The sequence below is a fragment of the Schistocerca nitens genome, chromosome 8 (genome assembly GCF_023898315.1).
Source record: "Schistocerca nitens isolate TAMUIC-IGC-003100 chromosome 8, iqSchNite1.1, whole genome shotgun sequence".
NCBI lineage: Eukaryota > Metazoa > Arthropoda > Insecta > Orthoptera > Acrididae > Schistocerca > Schistocerca nitens.
In genome coordinates this window covers 349032583-349056560 of record NC_064621.1, presented here as the reverse complement: position 1 = coordinate 349056560, position 23978 = coordinate 349032583, and the positions used below count along the sequence as shown (strand labels likewise).

The 23978-nt window shown below is 40.7% G+C and overlaps 1 protein-coding gene across 4 annotated transcripts in view; it reads left to right on the top strand.

The window, feature by feature from the left end:
• Positions 1–23699, top strand: part of LOC126198664 (branched-chain-amino-acid aminotransferase, cytosolic) — a 150992-nt gene extending 127293 nt beyond the window's left edge. For all 4 annotated transcript variants that reach the window (XM_049935143.1, XM_049935145.1, XM_049935144.1 and 1 more), the window contains 2 exons: positions 10092–10246; positions 20742–23699. In XM_049935143.1, the coding sequence (XP_049791100.1) occupies positions 10092–10246; positions 20742–20939 (353 nt within the window). In that variant the 3' untranslated portion in view covers positions 20940–23699. The remainder of the gene's footprint in view (positions 1–10091; positions 10247–20741) is intronic.
• Positions 23700–23978: the final 279 nt, after the last annotated feature.

Genomic DNA, 23978 nt, shown 5'->3' with positions numbered 1-23978 from the left:
AAGTTGTTAGGTTTAGTAGATGCTGCCATGGAATATATCAGGCCAGATATTACAAATAACTCCAGTAATATGAATATAACCCTGACTATACAACAGAAATAATGTCCAACATAAAATATTTAAAAATCTAAAAATTCTAGTGATTATCATAAAATATCAATTAAGTTGATTAAAGAGTGTTCTTTTTAGTTTAGCAGAGTATTAAGTTATTTGTGTAACCAGTCATTTATCGCTGGACTATTTTCTGACTGGCTGAAATATGCTGTAATCAGGCATCTGTATAAGAAAGGAGATGTAGCAATACTGTCGAACTTCTGTCCAATTTCACTTTTGCCAGCAGTCTCAAATTTAAAAAAGATAATATACAAACAGTTACTTAACTGTCTAACATCAAATAATAGATTGTCATAGACACTGTTTGGCTTTTAAAGGATTCCACTATTGAGAAGGGTATTTACACATAAAAGGAGAACATACTCAATTCATTAGACAATAAATTACAAGCGAGCACATGGAGCATAGGTTGTGATGCAGGTATGATGGCATATGGAAGTTTGGGTCTGGCCATGAGTCGTGCAAGGATAACCAAAGTGGTTAAAGAGATTGCTGGTGTAAAGTGGGACATCCAGGTTTGAGTCCCAGTCCAGCACAAATTTTCGTTGTCCCCCCAGGGGGTCCACAACTCTTTTGTGGATACGTGCGCGGCGAGCACGGGGCCCCGAGCCATTGCAGCCTTCTTTCTCTCCCGGGCTGAATTTCCTTTCCCTTCCCCTCCTTTCCCCTCCATGCTCCTTTCCCCTCGCCCTCTCCTCTCCCTCTATTGGTGTGCGCTTATGTTGGCCCCCGCTATCCTCCTCCTCCATGCTCCTTTCCCCTCGCCCTCTCCTCTCCCTCTATTGGTGTGCGCTTATGTTGGCCCCCGCTATCCTCCTGGTTCTGTTGGTTTTACACTCTGGCTTTGTTGCGTAATCATCTCCTCCTTTTGGCATTCCTTGGTCCCCCTCTGGGGTTTGATCTCCATTACAAAATTTCTCCTCCGTAGTGTGAGCCATTTGGGGAAGAGCACCTTACCTAGTGTCTCTGACGTGCGCCCTCCTAGTACATTCCACCTTTTCTTTCACGTCGTTGTCTGATGCTAGGGTGCATAGCCAGCATGGTAGCCAGCCCGTGTGGTGGGGTCGCTATGTACCCTTTTGGTTGAGCCCCCTGAACACACAGGGATCACACTTCTGATACCTGAGCTGTGACCTCCTCATGCATGCCTTGGAGTGGTTGCTCGTCATCCTGGAGCATCAGAACTCCCGGCCCTTGCTGTGGCTGGGTGGCGCCCGTGAGGAGAGCCCCTGATCGGAGTGGATGGTATCAGGGCGGACGCTATGCAGATGAAATGCATACGGGTCCAAAACTCTGGCCGTTCTTCTGCGGCCGTCTCTCTGCGTGGAACTGATTCCTCAAGTGCTGCTTCTCTTGCCCCTTCGGCCTTCCCTTCCATGGCTACCCACTGGGAAGAGGGTCATGCCCGTCGTCTAGGGGCAAAACCTTTACCCCGTTATCTAGTTTGCACTAGGACTGATGGAGATACTTTCACCTTTATTCTTTGTGGAACACATTGAAGACAAGTTTGGCGAAGTGGACTCCCTGAGCAAGATGCAGTCGGGTTCGTTGCTGATAAAAACTGCTTCAGCTGCCCAATCTGCGGCCCTTCGTGCCTGTACCCATCTTGGCACAATTCCTGTGTCCATTACCCCTCACCAGTCTCTAAATATGGTACAAGGTGTGATTTTTCACAGGGACCTCATCCTTCAAACTGATGAGGAACTTCGGGACAATCTCGGACGGCGGGGTGTTCACTTTGTTCGGCGTGTTCAGAAGGGTCCTAAAGATAATCGTATTGATACTGGTGCCTTTATCCTGGCCTTTGAAGGGGATACCCTTCCTGAGAAAGTTAAGATTATGGTCTATCGCTGTGATGTGAAGCCGTACATCCCACGTCCTATGAGGTGTTTTAAGTGCTTGCATTTTGGCCACATGTCTTCCCGCTGTTCCCAGGACCCTCTCTGTGGTGACTGTGGACGTCCACTCCATGAGGGGAGTCCCTGTGTTCCCCCTCCTGTATGTGTAAATTGTCATGGTAGTCATTCTCCACGTTCACCAGATTGCCCAGTATATAAGAAAGAAAAAAAGATACAGGAGTATAAGTCCCTCGATCGTTTAAGCTACACAGAGGCCCATAAGAAATATGCACGACTGCACCCTGTGTCCATGCCATCTAGTTACGCCTTGGTTACATCTTCACTCCTTCCTTCCCCTTCCTTACCCCCATCCCGGACCCCTCTCCTACCCCCCTCCCCTGCGGCTCCCACACCTTCTCCTATGGTCGCTGCTCCCCCTCCCCAGCCGGAGAAGTGTCCCACTCCTTCGGCGTCTGCCGGTCAAGGGCGCCTCTCCCGGGATGCCCCTTCCCGGCACCTTCCAGGTCAAAGGTCTGCTGCCGCGCGGCGCCCGCGAGAGCCGCGGTCTGTCGGCCCCCAGGTCGCCTGGTCTCTTTCTGTTCCTGATCTTGCTGCAGCTGGCTCCTTTATGCCACACAGCCCTCCTCGATCTCAGCTTGAAAAGAAGAAGAAACATAAGTCCCGGGACAAAGAGCCTCTGGTGTCACCGGAGGTCCCTTCCCCGACTTCACAACCGGATTCTGACCTGTCGTTCATGGATGTCGCCCCCTCCTTGTCGGTGACGGGTGGGGACCCGGCGGTATGACTGGATTTAGCGTGTTCAGCCCTCATTTAAACCATCGTTCTGTGGTTCTCCAATGGAATTGTAATGGATACTATCGTCACCTTCCGGAATTGAAATCCCTTCTTTCGTCCTACTCTGCAGCTTGTGTGGTTCTCCAGGAATCTCATTTTACTGATGCTCACTCACCGACCCTCCGTGGGTTCCGTGTTTTCTGTCGAAATCGGGTCAGACCCTTGTGGGCTTCTGGTGGCATTTGTACGTTGGTCCATACAGACATTGCTAGCACGTGGATTCCTCTCCAAACTACATTGGAAGCGGTTGCTGTTAGGGTCCACTTAGACTCTGCAGTCACAGTTTGCAATCTTTATCTCCCTCCTGACAGGACTCTTACACCTGCTGCCTTAACCACCCTTCTTCAGCAACTTCCTCCTCCCTCCTCCTTGGGGATTTTAATGCTCATCATCCTTTGTGGGGCAGTGCCTTTCCATCTAGGCGAGGTCTTCTTATAGACCAATTTATTGCAGACCACGACCTGTGCCTTCTTAATGATGGCTCCCCTACTCATTTCAGTGCCGGTCATGGTACCTTTTCTGCCATTGATCTTTCTCTTTCTTCTCCCTCTCTCCTCCCTTCATTACACTGGTCGCCACACGACGACCTTTGTGATAGTGACCATTTCCCGTTGATTATCATGCTCCCTTCCCGCTCCCCGATGGACAGGTTACCTCGTTGGTCTTTCCACCGCGCCGATTGGCCTCTACACAGTGCACAGGTCAAGTTTTCTCCCTCTTTGTCGGGTTGTATTGATGACATCCTACGTGACGTGTCTGACGCGATTGTTCGCGCTGCTAACCTTGCTGTCCCGCTCTCATCTGGACCATTTCGTCGCCGGCAAGTCCCGTGGTGGAGTACGGCCATTGCCATTGCCATCCGTGATCGCCGTCGAGCTTTGCAACACTTTAAGAGGCACCCATCCGTAGCCAGCCTTACTACCTTTGAACGCCTTCGCGCTAAAGCCCGTTATTTAATCAAACAGAGCAAGCGGATATGTTGGGAATGATTCGTTTCTTCCCTTGGTTCCACTGTCCCTCTGTCACGGGTATGGGCTACACTTCGCTCTCTCCAAGGTTGCCATCGGCAGTCCACACTCCCAGGCCTTCACCTCCCAGATGGCATTTGTACGGACCCATTAGTTCTCACAGAACATCTTGCGACCCATTTTGCAGTGGCATCAGCGTCAGCCTCCTATCCAGCTGCTTTCCTTCATCAAAAACAGCAGGCTGAAGCTCTCACCTTATGTTTCACCACTTGTGAGTCAGAATCTTACAACAAACCTTTTACTGAATGGGAATTTCTTTCTGCTCTATCTTCTTCTCATGATACGGCCCCTGGCCCAGATTCCATTCATAACCAACTGCTTCAACATCTCAGTGCTCCACAACGGCAACATCTTCTTCGGGTGTTTAACCGTATCTGGCTCCAGGGTGACTTCCCTTCTCAGTGGAGGGATAGCATTGTGGTTCCTGTCCTTAAGCCTGGTAAGGACCCCCTATCTGTTGACAGCTATCGGCCGATTAGTTTGACCAATGTTGTTTGTAAGTTACTTGAACGGATATCACATCTTACTAACCCTTCATCAGTGGGGTCTTCGGGGCCCACTCCCGATTTTTATCCGCCAGTTCCTGATCCATCGCTCATTCAGAGTTCGGGTTGGTACTGCTTTTAGTTTTCCACGGACCCAGGAGACGGGCATCCCACAGGGTTCTGTCTTGAGTGTCCTTCTTTTCCTCATTGCTATCGATGGAATTGTGGCCTCTGTCGGTCCCTTGGTCGCCCCTGCCCTGTATGTGGATGATTTCTGCATTTGGGTTAGTTCCTCCTCGATGGCATCTGCAGAACGGCAGCTCCAGGTGGCTATACGCCGTGCCTCTGCATGGACCCTCTCACACGGGTTTCAATTCTCTCCTTTAAAATCACGGGTGGTCCACTTCTGTCACCGTACTACGATCCACCCTGATCCAGAGCTCTATCTCGCTGCACAACGATTGCCTGTGGTTCCACAGTTTCGTTTCCTGGGTCTTCTTTTCGACAACAAGCTCACTTGGCTGCCCCATATCAGACTCCTGAAGGTAGGATGTTTCCGTAAACTCAATGTCCTTCGCTTCCTTGCCCACTCCTCTTGGGGTGCGGACCGTTCCCTCCTCCTCCGTCTTTATCGTGCTCTAGTTCTGTCTCGTTTGGACTATGGTTGTCAAGTTTATGGTTCAGCTGCTCCTTCCACACTGCACGTGCTGGATCCAGTCCACCATCGCGGTATCCGTTTGGCCACTGGTGCCTTCCCTACTAGCCCTGTTGATAGTCTCCTGGTTGAAGCTGGGATCCCCCCCCCCCCCCCCTTTCTGTTCGGCGGTCCCAGCTTCTGGTGTCTTATGCCCTCACTATCCGTTCTTCTCCCACTCATCCTTCCTATTCTATTCTGTTCCCAGACCATGGACGTCGCCCATCCGACTCCCGCCCTCGGGCGGGTTTACCGGTTGGGCTGCGCCTTGCGTCTCTTTACCGTGATTTTCAGCTTCCTTCTTTGTCCTGTCTTCCTCGCTCCCTCCCCTCCGCCCCTCCTTGGTTAGTTCCTCAGCCTCGAATTCGGATGGATCTCCGCCGCGGTCCGAAAGATTCCATCCCCCCGGTGGTGTTCCATTCCTTTTTCCGCCAAATTTTATGGGAGTTTCGGGATGCTGTTGTTTTTTACACTGATGGCTCTAAATCTGCTGATCATGTTGGGTATGCCTTCACGTCCTCTGTTGGAACGGAAAATCATCTGCTGCCACCTACATGTGGGGTGTTTACTGCGGAATTGATGGCAATTTCCTGGGCCCTTACCTTTATTAAACAATCCCCACACAACCGCGTTTTGTTATGTACGGACTCGATGAGTGGCTTCTTGCTATTGACCGGTGTTTTTCGCGCCATCCCTTGGTCTCTGCCATCCATGACCATCTCGCTGATATTCACCGTGCTGCTTGTTCCATTGACTTCCTATGGGTCGCTGGCCATGTGGGTATCCCGGGTAATGAGCTCGCTGATCGTTTGGCTGGGGGAGCAGTTACTTACCCCCCGTTTTCTGTAAACCCTCCTGCAGCGGATTTACGGCTTCACATCAAATCCCACTTCGCACAGTCATGGGCCAATTCTTGGGAGGCTATTCCACTGTCTAATAAACTTCGTGCAATTAAGGTGACACCAGGCCCATGGCGTTCTTCCTTTCGCCTCTCCCGAAAGGACTCGACCACACTGTGTCGTCTCCGCATTGGCCATACCAGGCTGACCCATGGTTTTCTTTTGCGTGATGAGCCACCCCCGCTATGTGGTTGTGGAGCCTTCCAGTCAGTGGCCCACATTTTGGTTGAATGCCCCCTTCTTTTGGCTTTGCATGCTAAGTACAGACTCCCCCACACTTTACCTTTGATGTTGGCTGACGATTCCCGGATGGTCTCTCTGGTTCTCGGTTTCCTCCGGGAGAGTGGTTTTTATTCTCAGTTTTAAGGTTTTTAATCTCTCTCTGGTGTTGGGGCAGGGCGGTGAGTGTTTGGGTGTCTCCCACTGTAGGCAGTGTTCAGAGATTCCGGATTCACCTCCCTGACCGGAATCCTCTTTTCTTCCCCTTTTACTCTGTTTTTACCCTTTTTTTTTTAAGGCTTGGTTAGTCTTTCTATTCCCATACGTACTTTCTGCATTCTAGCAGTTGTACCTTTTAAGTCACAGGTGGTCTTGCCTATGCTGCTTCAGCATAGTGTTGGGTTCGTTCTCTTGCCGACTTTTCCTCATTTGTTTTTTACCAATGACAACGTGACTGCCCTTTTACGTTTTTCCCTTTTTCCGTTTTATTGTTCTGACTTTTCTGAGATGTCCCGTTAGCAGAATGGAGTATATTTGAAACAAGGGACTGATGACCTTGCTGTTTGGTCCCTTAAACCTCAAACAACCAACGAACCAAATTTTCGTTGTCATCATTCTCTTAAGCAGTCGATTGTTGTTTGTATTTGCAACTGTGAATGTATTTCATGTATTTGGTCTAAAATGTTATGTTTTGGCAGAAAACAGTTTTCAAATAAGATAAGGACTTCATTAATAATGTTGTATTTTTCATTCATGCAGTTACTATTGAATACATCACTCCACTTCATGTCTTTGATAAATTTCCTAAAATAATCAACTTTTGGCTTACTGACTATTCTCTTGAAGTCAGATTTTGTGTCCGGCTCAGAATTAACATTCAGCAAAAGGAACTGCATGTCAGCTTGAGAGGTCATTGACTACTGATTTTGTAAGACAATTTTGTTCATTAATCCTTTCTATAAAGATATTATCAGTGGCTGTTTCTGACCAATTAGCTACCCTAGTTGAGAAATTTACTGTAGGAATTAAGTTGAATGATAATATTACTGACTTATTGAAAGAATTGTTAAGAAAAATCTGCATTAAAATTTCCTGCAAGCACTGTTTCCTTGTTCTCTACTTTTAAAGAAATGAGTAGAGCTTCAGGGTGGTTTATTACCAGATTGAAATTACCTGCAGGTGCACAGTATACACCCACTGTTATAAACAATTGATTATGAAATTCTACTTCCGTTGCTTCCACACGCTATTATAAGCAAAATTTATGAATGTCGAAGTTCTTAAATTTGTGACAATCCCTGATGAAAGTGGCAGCTCTTCCTTTCTCCATTTCTGCTCAGCAGAACTGTAGCACTTAACACATCTATACCAGTGGTCATATGGTGTTTAAAGGACAGATTGTGTCAACTGGGTTTGATGATTCTAATTAATCAATACAGATATGCTGTTCATTAATTTTAATTGTCTTTGAATATGCAATAAAGACAGTTGGTGTTTCTCACTGACTAGAGTGCAGTTAGGTAGAAAGGTATAACTGGGAAACAATTGCTTGTTTTAGTGAAAAATATTTATAGAATGTGGCAATCCATATAAATTGAAGCAAACATCCAAAATTTTAGCATACAGCAGAAATGCTGAAATCTGTCTTGAGGATAAAATTACATGTAAGTATTAAAGCAAAGTGCTACAAATAGGAGTAGGCAGTTACAGAAAACTCTGAAAAAGAAAAGATATTATATTGGAAATGGTTATTGCCAAAAAGTTTCGGTCTGCATTTGTGATTGTTAAAATTTTTCCTCTTCCTCTTGCTCTATTTAAGAATGGAAGAGGAAAAGCATCATTTAGTTGGTAATGGCTAACTTCTGCCTTTCTGTGACTAGCTTGTAGAAGATACAGAACAAATAAGGATTTTGTATGTTATGATTAGTTCTAATCAGTAGCATGAAATAGGAATAATCTCACTGTAGTCAGATTGTAGATGTACCCCAAAATCTTTAATGGAAAAAAAAAAGTTTGTCATTTAATACACAGCTTTTTGGAAAACTGTTTATTTCAGTTTGCTGGGATAAGAGGAGGGACTGTTAATGTAAGAAGAGTGCCATCCAAAAAGTAAGGAACATGCACATACAGTCTGCACACTTGGGCTATGTCAGCCACTTATTGGTTTCTGGTGTTCAGTGTTGTACATGAATTGCATTCGCCCAAACTTCCGTATGTTGTCATTCCATTATACAGCTGATGGTTGTCCATATTCGCAACTGTGAATACATTTCATGTATTTCATAATGGCTGTAGTCACTGCAGTGCCTGTTCTTTCGGACATTCATGCATGTCCAAAGGAACATTGCATCATAATTCAGAATGACACAGCCACTGAAATATCATTGCTGCATGTGGTTGTAAGTCGAACATAGTCACTTGGTAAGTGCATAGATACTTATGACCATAGCCGTGCTGATTATGAATCCTGTCGAATGAGAAGTGTGAGTTGTTGTTTGTTTTGTACAGACAAAAAAGTTTAGACCCTGTAACATTCACTGCAGACTTGTTACCATATAGAACAAAGGTGTAACGACTGCAGCTAGTGTCAAAAAGTGGTGCAGGATGTTTAAGAATGGGAGAACTGATGTTCATTATGAAGAGAGATCAGGGTGACCCTCTGTCATCACAGATTTGGTGGGACAGAAGGTGTATCGCATCATTAGAGAGAATCAATGATTCACAATCAGCAACGTGCATAAACAATGTCAGGAAGTGCCTCACTCAATTTTATATGAAATTGTCACTTAGCACTTAGGGTACCACAAAATCTGTGCACACTGGTTGCCACACATGCTCACAGATGACTAGAAAGCTGCGAGAATCGGTGCTACATTAGCATTCTTGGAGCATTACGGAAGGGATGGCAGTACATTGATTGGCAAAATTGTTACAGGACGTGAAACTTGGGTTTCTCATGACACCCCCTCAATGAAGCAACAGTCTGTGGAGTGGCATCATCTTCAGTCGCCACTGAAGTCACTAAGTTCAAAGAAACTGCATCAACTCAAAAACTGATGGCTTTTGTATTCTAGGAGAGTGAAGAGGTCCTACTCATTGATATGATGCCCCACAACACATCGATTGATAGTCATGCATGCTGTGCTACCCTTGAGCATCTTCGTCAGGGTACTCAGAACTGCTGAAGAGACAAGCTTGTGCGTGAAACTGTTCTGTTGCATGTCTGCATTGGTTCATGAGGAATTCCAGTGGGACACCACTGAGCATCCTCCCTACATCTGGACTTTGTACCATCAGGCTTTTTCCTGTTCCTGTTAAGGAGCACCTTGCTGGTAAACACTTAGCAAATGATGCTGTCATGACCTAGTATGACATAGTATGATGTGGATCTACACAAGCTGCTACCAAAGTAGGACAAGTTCCTTAATGTCAAAGGTAGCTATGTCGAAAATAGACAAAATATGTGCCAAAACATATTTCTGTGTTATTATTATGGAATAACTTGGTATGGCGGAATGTTCTTTACTTTCTGAATGGCCCTCGTATAAACTGCACTCCACGCAGCTCGTGGTCTCGCGGTAGTGTCGTCGCTTCCCGAGCACGGGGTCCCGGGTTCGATTCCCGGCGGGGTCAGGGATTTTTCCTGCCTCGAGATGACTGGGTGTTGTGTCGTATTCATCATCATCATCATCATCATCATCATTATTCATCCCCATTACGGTCGGAGGATGGCAATGGCAAAACCACCTCCATAGGACCTTGCCTAGTAAGGTGGCGCAGGTCTCCCGCGTCACTCCCCTACACTCTGTAAAAGGAGTATGGGAATCATCATCATCATCATCATCATCATCATCATGTTAAAAATATGTGGTAAATTATAGTAGTGTAAACTACATAAGATGCAAAAATGTAACTTTAACAGTATTTGATTTTAATGCACTTATTTGTTTTCCATACAGAAAAGGAACTTGTAACTCCACCACTAGATGGTCTTATACTGCCCGGTGTCACACGGTACTCCATTATAGACTTGTGTAAGCAGTGGCCGGAGTTTAAAGTACTTGAGGAAAGATTTACTATGGGTGACCTCATTAAGCTTCTCAGTGAAAACAGAGTAAGTACTTTTGTATTTATTTTCCTTGTAATTATCTATGGTCCAAAATATTGGAACACATGAGGCAATACTGACCCTACGACTTACCTTAGAAGATAGATTAAAGAAAGGCAAACCTACATTTCTAGCATTTGTAGACATAGAGAAAGCTTTTGACAATGTTGAGTGAAATACTCTCTTTCAAATTCTGAAGATGGCAGGGGTAAAATACAGGGAGCGGAAGGCTATTTACAATTTGTGCAGAAACCAGAAGGCAGTTATAAGGGTCGAGGGACATGAAAGGGAAGCAGTGGTTGAGAAGGGAGTGGGACAGAGTTGTAGCCTAACCGCGATGTTATTCAATATGTATATTGAGCAAGCAGTAAAGGAAACAAAAGAAAAATTCGGAGTAGGTATTAAAATACATGGAGAAGAAATAAAAACTTTGAGGTTCGCCGATGACATTGTAATTCTGTCAGAGACAGCAAAGGCCTTGGAAGAGCAGTTGAATGGAATGGACAGTGTCTTGAAAGGAGGATATAAGATGAACATCAACAAAAGGAAAACAAGGATAAGGGAATGTGGTCACTTTAAGTCGGGCGATGCTGAGGGAATTATATTAGGAAATGAGACACGTAAAGTAGTAAAGGAGTTTTGCTATTTGGGGAGCAAAATAACTGATGATGGTCAAAGTAGAGAGGATATAAAATGTAGACTGGCAATGGCAAGGAAAGCGTTTCTGAAGAAGAGAAATTTGTTAACATCGAGCATTGATTCAAGTGTCAGGATGTCGTTTCTGAAAGTATTTGTATGGAGTGTAGCCGTGTATGAAAGTGAAACATGGATGATAAGTAGTCTGGTCAAGAAGCGAATAGAAGCTTTTGAAATGTGGTGCTACAGAAGAATGCTGAAGATTAGGTGGGTAGATCACATAACTAATGAGGAGGTGTTGGTTAGAATTGGGGAGAAGAGAAATTTGTGGCACAACTTGACTAGAAGAAGGGATCGGTTGGTAGGACATGTTCTGAGGCATCAAGGGATCACCAATTTAGTATTGGAAGGCAGCGTGGAGGGTAAAAATCGTAGAGGGAGACCAAGAGATGAATACACTAAGAAGATTCAGAAGGATGTAGGTTGCAGTAGGTACTGGGAGATGAAGCAGCTTGCACAGGATAGAGTAGCATGAAGAGCTGCATCAAACCAGTCTCAGGACTGAAGACAACAACAACAACATATATGGTCCAGAATTATTTGGTCCAAGGAGGATTTTATATGGATAATCTCTCCCAAATTTTGGAGTATGATAATACATGAAAATACTGTTGATAACTGATTTTACAGCAGACTGATCTTGTAAGCAGTTTATCCTACCTCCAAATTTTGACCCTTTGTAACAGAGGGACTAAAAAGAGAAACAAAAAAGTTGAATCAAGATCATCCGATAATCTAAAACATATAACTCCCAATGGTCATAAATCAGTTATAAGTTATGACTCACATGTGAGGAATTAGTTTTTCACCACGGTGGAGCACACTGATCCATGTCTCCATGATTTTAAACTGATGTTATTAACAGTAGTAAAAGAATAATGGAAGGGTGCCTTATCTTTTAATAGCCAAACCAATTGACAAAACTTTTCATCACCAAGTATAAACATCCATTGCACTGTTAAATATGTAATTAAAGACAGTTATGTGCTATCATATGAACAGTTAAAAGGTTAGACTTCCATAAATTTTATAACCCAGGTGCTTCATCATTTTTCTCTTCTATGGGGCTTTGTTGCAAATGACACAAAGGATAACTTGTCAAAAATCTCATCCTATCTGTAGCTTTTTTTAAATAATAGAACACTAGTTAAATGCATTTTAGCACTTTGTCAGTGAATGGTGTGCAGAATGGGAATGTACCTATCAGTTACATTGACAAAGTAAAACTATATGCTAGACTGGGACTTCAACCCATGTATCTGCCTGTCGTGAGCATTGCACTACCGGTTATTCTGCTCTAGCATACTTCCTTGACTGATTCAAAGCTTCAACTTGACGTGAGCTCTTCCTTGCATAAATAAAAATAATTTATTTTCTATATTGATAGAATCATATGTCACATTATCAATATATCTTTCAAAAGTTGTGTGGTTTGTCCCTAGTGAAGTGAGATGTGTTGTTCTACCTATACAAACCAGCATCGGCAAACAAATGTTCATGATTAAATCAACTACAAGAAAAACAGTATTTTGAGTAACTGAGAAGAAAATGTTGTGAAAATTCCCTGAATTTTTTAAGTTGTTGTTGTAAGTCTAGTGTAATGTGGGAAGATACCTAGCTGTGTTTAGGTGTGGTAAGATATGTTTGGAACATGCTGAAAGTCCCAGAATTGTAAGATATTTAACGAAGGAAGTAGAACAGCATTCTGCTGAAAGTGTTCATATCACTAGTGTGAATCAAGCATTTGATTATATAAAACATTTTAGAAATCTTATGAACTATCAAGGAAGCTGGTGGTGTCTTTAATTCTGTGAAAACTGAGAAATGATTTCTTTATTCCGTGTGATATGGTGACCAGGTCATGCTTTCATGCTGATGAGTAAGAATTAAAGCTTAAGTTAGTATGCTCCATCTTGGAACATTTACACATTAAGGGCTTATCAGCTGTTGGTGACTTAATGGTATACATAGATTCACTTACTACTGTATCCTTTATTGCTCTTTAAAATTCATAACACAATCAACCCTGGGGCCACTTAACTGCAAGTTCAGCCATTTGCTATAGATACATGATGTTAACAATGAATACAAAAATTGTTTCCTCAGCTTTTTTGGAACTTTAAGATAAACATTCATGAACCCATACTCTGCAACCCTTTGTCAAGTCTTTGAAGCCAAGTTGGACAGTATTTTTGCACTACAGCATCTTTTTCTCTCAAGGTAGCTGTTCATGGTAGCCCAGTTGGGAAGAGCTGACTGACTTGGTTTAGTATAATTAATACAGAATTGCTGAGTAGGAGCCAATGAATGTTTAAGGGACTTGAAAATGTTCAGTACTTATTGACAACACCAGTTTGTCATACTGTCAACATATTAAAGTAATCTGTGCACCATCAGTATTATTGTGAATATTGTCAGCTGACAATATTATTTCACTAGTTTAAGGTTTTGAACATTCATAAACAAGTGTGTGCCACAATTATATTTGCCATAACAACAGAAAATATTGAATAAGAGAAAATTGGTTAGAAAATGACTGAAAAAGAGGAGCAACTTGTCATCTTAATTTACTGACTGAAATCAGCATCACATACCTGAAAGATTTCATAAACTATTTTTTGAATCAGTCCTGCATCATATGACAAATTAATAATGTTGACACATAATAAAGTAGAGAAGAAAGTATGCTAATGAGGGATCAGTTGTTGTCAGTGAGAGATTAGGAGTAACTTTGAGATATCTGGTGATAAGCAAGTCATTTGATTGTTTGAAGTTTAATTCTTTTAATTCCGTAAGATCAGCAAACACGGTTAGTAAAATTGTATGGAAACCTGTGAAGCAGTTACATCTGCCTGCAAGGATATGTTCAAGTAATAAACATAAAACATTTTTTATGTTTTGTGATAATTTGATGAAATTAGCATGCATTTCACAGGTCTCTTACTAGTCATTGCTGATGTAAGACATATTTTTTGAAGTGGAAGCTGTTTTCCCAAACTGCTACATAATTCACCACCGTGTACTGAATTATCAGGTTAATAAAAGAGTGTCATAGGGAATCCTCCGTTGACCATCCTAAAGTGGAGTGTACAAAGATTACCCTTGCATAGGCCTATTGAAATTGTTTTGTATTAAAAGACTACTTGAAAAATTAAATCTCAGGTGTGGTAAGCTCAAAGGTGAATTGAAAACATAAACAGTCCACACTAATGCTGTGTGACTGGTTCATGCAGCTCTGTCGATATCTCAATGGAGAATATTAATCAAGAGCATTATGAATTGAACAGAACAGTAAAGAATACAACTGATAGGGAAAATATTTATACAGTGAAGATGAAATACACACTTCTATAAACATGTAACATGCAAATAACTGATTTTTAATCACTCACTGATTGAGGAGATGATCTTTGCTACTTCGTCAATTAAAATTGTGCTACCAATAGCACAGTGAAGCTGGTAGGGCAAATGATCAGTCAAGATTTCACCTGGTTTTTAAAATCTATGTTTGAGGAAGTGATACAGATGCAAGAATGCAGTTTCCAGGGTCATCTTCCCATCTCATTATGATAATTATTATTTCTCACAGAATAATCTTTCAACTGCATTGAGAAAGAGTGGTTTTCCTCGGAGACGTGTTTCATGTTTGATTTCCCTTATTCTAAATCACTATCATCAGTTTCATATTAACTGCTTTCTTACTTTGACCTCCTGTTGTGGCTTCATCACATAACATAGATTGCCCCTCTCTATAATTCTGTAATGATCTTTTTAATGCAATATGTGAATATAACCCATGAACCACGGATCTTGCTGAGTTGGGGTGGCTTGCATGTCTCAATAATACATATAATTGTACCATACATGCAATAACAATAGATAGGTACCTGTGTAGAGGCTAGACTAACATATGATTTCTGAAGAGGGACAGCAGCCTTTTCAGTAGTAGCAAGGTAACAGCCTAGATGATTGACTGATCTGGCCTTGTAACATTAGCCAACATGGCCTTGCTTTGCTGATACTGTGAACATATGAAAGAAAGGAGGTACCACAGGCATTATTTTTCTTGAGAGCATGCAGTTCTACTGTGTAGTTAAATCATGGTAGCATCTGTTTAGGTAAATTATTCCAGTTGTAAAATAATCACCATTCAGATCTTTTGGGGTCTACCCAGGAGGATATTGTCATCAGGAAAAACAAAACTGGTACTCTATGAGGTGGGACATGGAATGTTAGATACCTTAAGTAGGGTAAGTAGGCTAGAGAGCTTAAAAAGGGAAATGGATAGGTGGAAGTTAGATATACTGGAAATCATGAAGTGTGGTGGTATGGCTAGGTGAGTACAGAGTTATAAATACAAAATCAGTTATCAGTAATGCAGGAATAGGTATCTGAAAAATGGTAATGTGAGTAAGCTACTGTGAACAGCATAGTGAATGCATTATCATAGCCAAGATAAACTCGAAACAAACACTCATTACACTAGTAGAAGTTTATATGCCAACTAGCACTGAAGAGAGTGAAAGAATGTATGATAAGATAAAAGAAATTATTCAGATAGTTAATGGCAATGAAAATTTGTGATTGAGCATTGGAATTCAATAGTAGGAAAAGGAAAAGAGGGGGGAAAATGGTAGTAGAACATGGACTGGAGGAGAATGAAAGAGGAAGCCACCTGGTAGAGTTTTCTGCGGAGCATAATTTAATCATTGCTAATACTTGGTTTAAGAATAGTGAAAGATGAGTGTATATATGGAAGAGACCTGGAAACACACAGAGGTTACAAACATATTAGATATTGCTAACCCCCCCCCCCCCCCCCATGGACCATGGACCTTGTCGTTGGTGGGGAGGCTTGCTTGCCTCAATGATACAGATAGCCGTACCGTAGGTGCAACCACAGCGGAGGGGTATCTGTTGAGAGGCCAGACAAACGTGTAGTTCCTGAAGAGGGGCAGCAGCCTTTTCAGTAGTTGCAGGGGCAACAGCCTGGATGATTGACTGATCTGGCCTTGTAACACTAACCAAAATGGCCTTGCTGTTCTGGTACTGCGAACGGCTGAAAGCAAGGGGAAACTACAGCCGTAATTTTTCCCGAGGGCATGCAGCTTTACTGTATGGTGAAATGATGATGGCGTCCTCCCCATTCGGATCTCCGGGTGGGGACTACTCAAGAGGACGTCGTTATCAGGAGAAAGAAAACTGGTGTTCTACGAATCGGAGTGTGGAATGTCAGATCCCTTAATCGGGCAGGTAGGTTAGAAAATTTAAAAAGGGAAATGGCTAGATTAAAGTTAGATATAGTGGGAATTAGTGAAGTTCAGTGGCAGGAGGAACAAGACTTTTGGTCAGGTGAATACAGGGTTATAAATACAAAATCAAATAGGGGTAATGCAGGAGTAGGTTTAATAATGAATAAAAAAATAGGAGTACGGGTAAACTACTACAAACAGCATAGTGAACACATTATTGTGGCCAAGATAGACACGAAGCCCATGCCTACTACAGTAGTACAAGTTTATATGCCAACTAGCTCTGCAGATGATGAAGAAATTGATGAAATGTATGATGAGATAAAACAAATTATTCAGGTAGTTAAGGGAGACGAAAATTTAATAGTCATGGGTGACTGGAATTCGAGAGTAGGAAAAGGGAGAGAAGGAAACATAGTAGGTGAATATGGATTGGGGGAGAGAAATGAAAGAGGAAGCCACCTGGTAGAATTTTGTGCATAGCATAACTTAATCATAGCAAACACTTGGTTCAAGAATCATGAAAGAAGGTTGTATACATGGACGAACCTGGATATACTAAAAGGTATCAGACAGATTATATAATGGTAAGACAGAGATTTAGGAAGCAGGTTTTAAATTTTAAGACATTTCCAGGGGCAGATGTGGACTCTGACCACAATCTATTGGTTATGAACTGCAGATTAAAACTGAAGAAACTATGAAAAGGTGGGAATTGAAGGAGATGGGACCTGGATAAACTGAAAGAACCAGAGGTTGTAGAGTGTTTCAGGGAGAGCATAAGGGAACAATTGACAGGAATGAGGGAAAGAAATACAGTAGAAGAGGAATGGGTAGCTTTGAGGGATGAAATAGTGAAGGCAGCGGAGGATCAAATAGGTAAAAAGATGAGGGCTGGTAGAAACCCTTGGGTAACAGAAGAAATGTTGAATTTAATTGATGAAAGGAGAAAATTTAAAATGCAGCAAATGAAGCAGGCAAAAAGAAATTCAAACGTCTCAAAAATCATATCGACAGGAAGTGCAAAATGGCTAAGCAGTGATGGCTAGAGGACAAATGTAAGGATGTAGAGGCTTATCTCACTAGGGGTAAGATAGATACTGCCTACAGGAAAATTAAAGAGACCTTTGGAGGAAGGAGAACCACTTGCATGAATATCAAGTGCTTTGATGGAAACCCAGTTCTAAGCAAAGAAGGGAAAGCAGAAAGGTGGAAGGAGTATATAGAGGGTCTATACAAGGGCGATGTACTTGAGGAGAATATTATGGAAATGGAAGAGGATGTAGATGAAGATGAAGTGGGAGGTATGATACTGCATGAAGAGTTTGACAGAGCACTGAAAGACCTGATTCAAAACAAGGCCCCCGGAGTAGACAACATTCCATTAGAACTACTGACAGCTTTGGGAGAGCCAGTCCTGACAAAACTCTACCATCTGGTGAGCAAGATGTATGAGACAGGCGAAATACCCTCAGACTTCAAGAAGAATATAATATTTCCAATCCCAAAGAAAAGCAGGTGTTGACAGATGTGAAAATTACCGAACTATCAGTTTAATAAGTCACAGCTGCAAAATACTTACGCGAATTCTTTACAGACGAATGGAAAAACTGATAGAAGCCAACCTCGAGGAAGATCAATTTGGATTCTGTAGAAATGTTGGAACACGTGAGGGAATACTGACCCTACGACTTATCTTAGAAGAAAGATTAAGGAAAGGCAAACATAGATTTCTAGCATTTGTAGACTTAGAGAAAGCTTTTGACAATGTTGACTGGAATACTCTCTTTCAAACTCTGAAGGTGGCAGGGGTAAAATACAGGGAGCGAAAGGCTATTTCCAATTTGTACAGAAAGCGGATAGCAGTTATAAGAATCGAGGGGTATGAAAGGGAAGCAGTCGTAGGGAAGGGAGTGAGACAGGGCTGTAGCCTATCTCCGATGTTATTCAATCTATATATTGAGCAAGAAATAAAGGAAACAAAAGAAAAATTCGGAGTAGGTATTAAAATCCATGGAGAAGAAATAAAAACTTTGAGGTTTGCCAATGGCATTGTAATTCTGTCAGAGACAGCAGAGGACTTGGAAGAGCAGTTGAACGGAATGGACAGTGTCTTGAAAGGAGGGTATAAGATGAACATCAACAAAAGCGAAACGAGGATAATGGAATGTAGTCGAATTAAGTCGGGTGATGCTGAGGGAATTAGATTAGGAAATGAGACACTTAAAGTAGTAAATGAGTTTTGCTATTTGGCAAGCAAAATAACTGATGATGGTCGAAGTAGAGAGGATATAAAATGTAGACTGGCAATGGCAAGGAAAGCGTTTCTGAAGAAGAAAAATTTGTTAAAATTGAGTATAGAGAATAGAAGCTTTTGAAATGTGGTGCTACAGAAGAATGTTGAAGATTAGATGGGTAGATCACATAACTAATGAGGAGGTATTGAATAGAATTGGGGAAAAGAGGAGCTTGTGGCACAACTTGACTAGAAGAAGGGATCAGTTGGTAGGACATGTCCTGAGACATCGAGGGATCACAAATTTAGTATTGGAGGGCAGCTTGGAGGGTAAAAATCGTAGAGGTAGACCAAGAGTTGAATACACTAAACAGATTCAGGAGGATGTAGGCTGCAGTAGGTACTGGGAGATGAGGAAGCTTGCACAGGATAGAGTAGCATGGAGAGCTGCATCAAACCAGTCTCAGGACTGAAGACCACAACAGCAACAACAACATGGTAAGACAGAGATTCTAAAATCCAATTTTAAACTGAAAACTATTGTCAGGGTCAGATGTGGACTGAAGCTATAATTCATGCGTTTTGAACTGTGGCTTAAAACTGAAGGAAAGGATATTAATAATATGGAACCTGAATAAGTTGAAAGAATAAAAAGTTGTAGAGAATGTTTGCCTGTAGTGTAGATTTTTACAGATGTGAAACCTGGTTGATAAGCAGTTTAGACAAGAAAAATGGTCTTTGAAATGTTGTGCTGGATAAGAATGCTGAAGATTCGATGGGCAGATCGTGGAAGTAATGGAGAGGTACTGAATCAAACGGGAAAATAGAAATTTATGGCACAATTTGACTAAACAAATGAATCAGGTGATAGGACCCGTCCTGAGGCATGAAGGAACCATCAGTTTGGTAATGGAGGGAAGTGTGGGGTATAAAAATGGTCAATAGAAACTAAGCAGGTTTAAATGGATGTAAGTTGCATTATTTCGAGGTACAAAGTTTGCACAGAATAGAGTAATATGGATTGCTGCATCAAACCAGTCTCTAGACTGAAGATAACAGCAGCAGCATGTGAATATTATGGTTTGGTTGTGAAGAGGCCAATTTTCATAACTGTCTGAAATTTTAATGTTACTTTGGCTTCATTGTAAGAGAAGAATTCAATGAGACTTTTTAGATGAAAATTCAGAGTGCAGTTCACAGTGATGAAATAAATTCCCCATATGTGCATTCCAAACCAGGCTAACCATTTACAATCCACTGATAAATCTTATGATGTGATTAATTGTAAGATACAACTTTATCTGCAGCTGCTTACATCTGACACTTAATCATTTGTTTTGCTTTTAGTTCTTAAGCTACAGTGGTTTAGCATTTGTGCAAAATAGTCTTGTAAGACTAGCTGTGTTACTAAGAAAGTTGCTGGTTAGGTTTAGTGGATAGGAGAGAGACTGAAACTTCTTGACAGATTAAAACTGTGTGCTGGACCGAGACTCAAACTCGTGGCTGCCTTTGCCTTTCACAGGTAAGTGCTTTACTGATTGAGCTACGTAAGCACAATGTATGTCCTGTGCTTACAACTTTACTTCTGTCAGTATCTTGTCTCTTTCCTTCCAGACTTTACAGAATCTCTCCTGTGAAAATGTTTCACAGGAAAGCTTCTGTGAAGTTTGGAAGGCGGGAGATGATGTACTGGAGGAGTTACAACTGTGAGGACAGGTCGTGAATCATGCTTGGGTTGCTCAGTCAGTAGAGCACCTGCCATGAAAGGCGATGGTCCTGAGTTCAAGTTTCTGTCCGGACAGAGTTTTAATCTACCAGGAAGTTTCATATCAGTACACACTCTGCTGCAGAGTGAAAGTTTCATAAGGGAGAAGAGAGACTAGTTTATAATAAAGTTTTAAGCCTGTATTTCCTTCTTTTTCAGTTAAAGGAAAACTGTTATCCAGACCTCTCTTATCTTTTTGACATATTTTACTACATGATAACTGGAGTAAAAATATGTCTGCAGTGTCCATTCAGTTTACTGTTATGTTTTATACTGTTTCTTGTTTAATGGACATGCTACATGGAAGTGAAGTCTGTTTAGATATTAAATTGCTACATCTGTAAGAAAATTCTAAACATGTTAGACTAATGGAAGAGGAATGTCTAACCTGACAGTTTTTTCTGTTATTTGATACACCTGATGTAGTTGATTTCTCTTAATGCATGCTGTTACAACAGATACTAATACAGATTGTTGCAAAAGAATTCATATAATTCATATTATTAACAGACACCTTTTTTCTGATTTTGTATCTGTATTCAACTGTTGCAGTTGTTGGAAATGTTTGGTGCCGGAACTGCGTGTGTCGTTAGTCCGATAGGCTCAATCCTGTACAAAGATGTGTTGCACAAAATTCCAACTGTTGAATGGGAAGACCCTCTGTATGCTCGTTTACTTAAAACTCTACTGGACATTCAGTATGGAAGAGTAGACCATCCTTGGGGTGTTTGTATTGATCAGTACTGCTGATAGTGGTCATTGCCAGTATGTTTTACTGGTGTGTTTGTTTTCTAAAGACTTACGAAGTAACTTATAAAAATCACTGTACAAATTTCTAATGATGTGTGCAGCTTTTGCAGTGTGAAAAGACTGACTGTGTTTTGTAAGAAAGTTTTGTAAGTTGTGTGTTGAACTCTATCTCACTGCTTAGGTTTTCAGTTTGATTGTAATCACGTGAGAAAGTGTGGCTGAATGTAGATGGTTTCTTCTAGGGCTTATTTTTGTATTGTGTGAAAAATGCCTCCTGTTGTGTTTAACAACAAACTGTTGTATCTTGGACTGTAAATTTGGTGAGAGACTTAGGTGTTTCCTAAGTAATGAAAGAATGTCTGTTGTGGCAGGGAGTTTTTAATAGTCTATGTTGTATTTTTTATTTTTGTGTCATTGCCTTGTATGTTCAGATGATCATGTTATTTATTTATTTTGAACACATTTTAATGTTACTGCTGTGAAAACAATGTAGATGTAAAGTTTTACTACCTTGAATATCACATAGTGATTGCATGTTTTGAATAAGACATTGCTATAGATGCATGTAGCATACATAAAGTAAGAAAAGAAAAAGTGGTGTATGTATGGTGATACTGTTATTTTGGCCTCTTATGAAGTGTGTGTAGTAGAAAGCACTGAATAATTGAAGGCATGTGAATTACTACGAAGCCCTTTGAGACATATTGCAGTGCATCCAATTAATATGTCTTAATTGCACCAAATGGAAAGAAAAAAGGAAGGGAGAAAATTCTTTCATCCTTTGACATAATCATAATATTCATATTGTTCAGGTTAATATCAGTTTCCTTATGTTTTCATAAGAAGATGTAATGACTGTTCCATTTTCTTGTTTTATTTTAATGAGAGCTTATACACGGTAATTTTGTCCATTGGACAGAGTAGAAACCATGTGACATTTATTTATTTTATCATAAAATTTAAAAATGTTCACCCTGAGTACAACTTGATTGAATCTATAGAGACTGAATAACTACTTCAGAAAATTGCTTGGGATATGAATTATTTTCATTTATATCTGTATGCTAGATGACAAGAAAATGATTTTGAATTACTCCATTCATGGTACAAAATGTATCTCAGTGATTTTTACTGTGTGCTATGATTTGAAGGCACATGACAAAGTTCAAGTTTAGTGTGTTGTGCTAATGCATAGAATGCAGGGTATATTATATGTACAGTATTTTGTGTATATTAGGGTACTTAAAATTAGATACATCCAGACATTTATTAATTTTCCTTCAAACAAATCCTAACAGTTTACGATTCTTTCAGCAGGTTTGCAGTAGAGAATGCAGAGTCATTTGTCATTAGGAAAGTACAGTAATCCTGCAAATATAGTTCAGTAACAAATTTTGTGTAGTGTATGGTATTGCAGTTTCTTCTCTCATAAGAAACCCAGTTTGTTCCTATGTGCGATCTAAAGAGAGGAAAGAGGGCTATTTTTTATAAATTTACACAATGAGTGCTTTTAACTCAACATGTGGGCTCAGAATAGATAATTTTAAATTTAGTTACCTATGTACCAGTGCAATCAATAATGTCTCGCATGTAAAACTTAAAAGCAACTGTACTTTTGCAAGAAATTCTGTTTTTAGTTTATAAAGTGCAAGTAGTTTATTTTAGCCAATGTCCAACTGTACAATTTTACTATAACGGTACTGCAAGAAGGTATTTATGTTGAAATTAATTTTGCTGTTATTACTTTCCATAACATACAAATTCAGGAATTACGGTAGTACAGAATAGTTTTGTGTTTTTTAACATTCACCATTTATAAAATGGATTAATAAGGATGTGCCATTTTAGATAGCGTATTTTATTTTTGTATTATGTTGTTTCTTCCTGAATTTCCCACCTGATTTGTAGAACAAGTGCAGATGCTCAGAAGCAGGTATAAAATAAAATATGGTGCATTAATGTTTTTCATGGTGGCTGTAGGTATATTTTGTTAAAAACCAAACTTGTGCTCATAATGTTATCAGTGCTGTGTCATACATGTGGTTTTTACGAAGCATGTAAGCAATCTAATCTCGCACTGTGTGTGTGTGTGTGTGTGTGTGTGTGTGTGTTTTTTTTTCAGGTAAAAACATGGGCCTGGTTGGTCTTACATAAAACACTAAAACTGTAATCATTGGCTTCTCTGTAATGCAAGAAAATGATATGGTTAGTTGCTCACTTCAGTCTTTTTTTGTATTTCTTTATTCCCCCCTATTTTCATAAATGCTAGAGTCTTTAAGAAAATTCATTTGTGCTGTTCTGTTACACTGTTAAAATAGATTTACAATTTTCCAAAGTGTATTAAACTACCTTCACGTACGTTAGCAGTACGTAAACTTGTTATTATAATAAAAACATTAGAAATGAATGCCAACAAAATTAAATGATTCCTCAAAATAAGAGACTGTTTAGTTAAAGAAAATTTATTCTGCTGTGTTGTCAGAAAAACTGTGTTCTCAGGGACTGTCGACAATATAACTGTGATACCTTCCTGCTGACATATTTAATCACTATCATGTCAGCTTCCATTATTTTGAGAAGATATTTATTTTTTGTAATATGCATTCAGAGAGTTGCTGAATTTCTCTCTTCTTTATCATGAGAATCATGACTGTAGAGTAAAACAGTTTCAGTACATGAAGAATGACTACTTATATTTTTGTAATAGTATTGTTATACATTTTTGATTCCACTACTGTTGATAAAATATGCTCAACTGTCCGCATTTGTTTTTATCTCTAATACTCATTTCTGCTGTCCTTTCCTTTATTTTCACCTCACTATAAAATTCTGGAAATAGTGCACAATGACTTACGTTATACTTCAGCCTTCTGATTGTTAAAAGGCATTATGGTATTTGTGAATTAATGTGTCAGCAGCAGAATAATTGTAACTTGGCAGAGTTCCAACTCTTTCAGTTGTATATTGTACTTGAAGGTATTGTTTGACAATGATAGGGATGTATGAATTTGGGAGGGAGAAATTTTAGGCTGTTTTAGA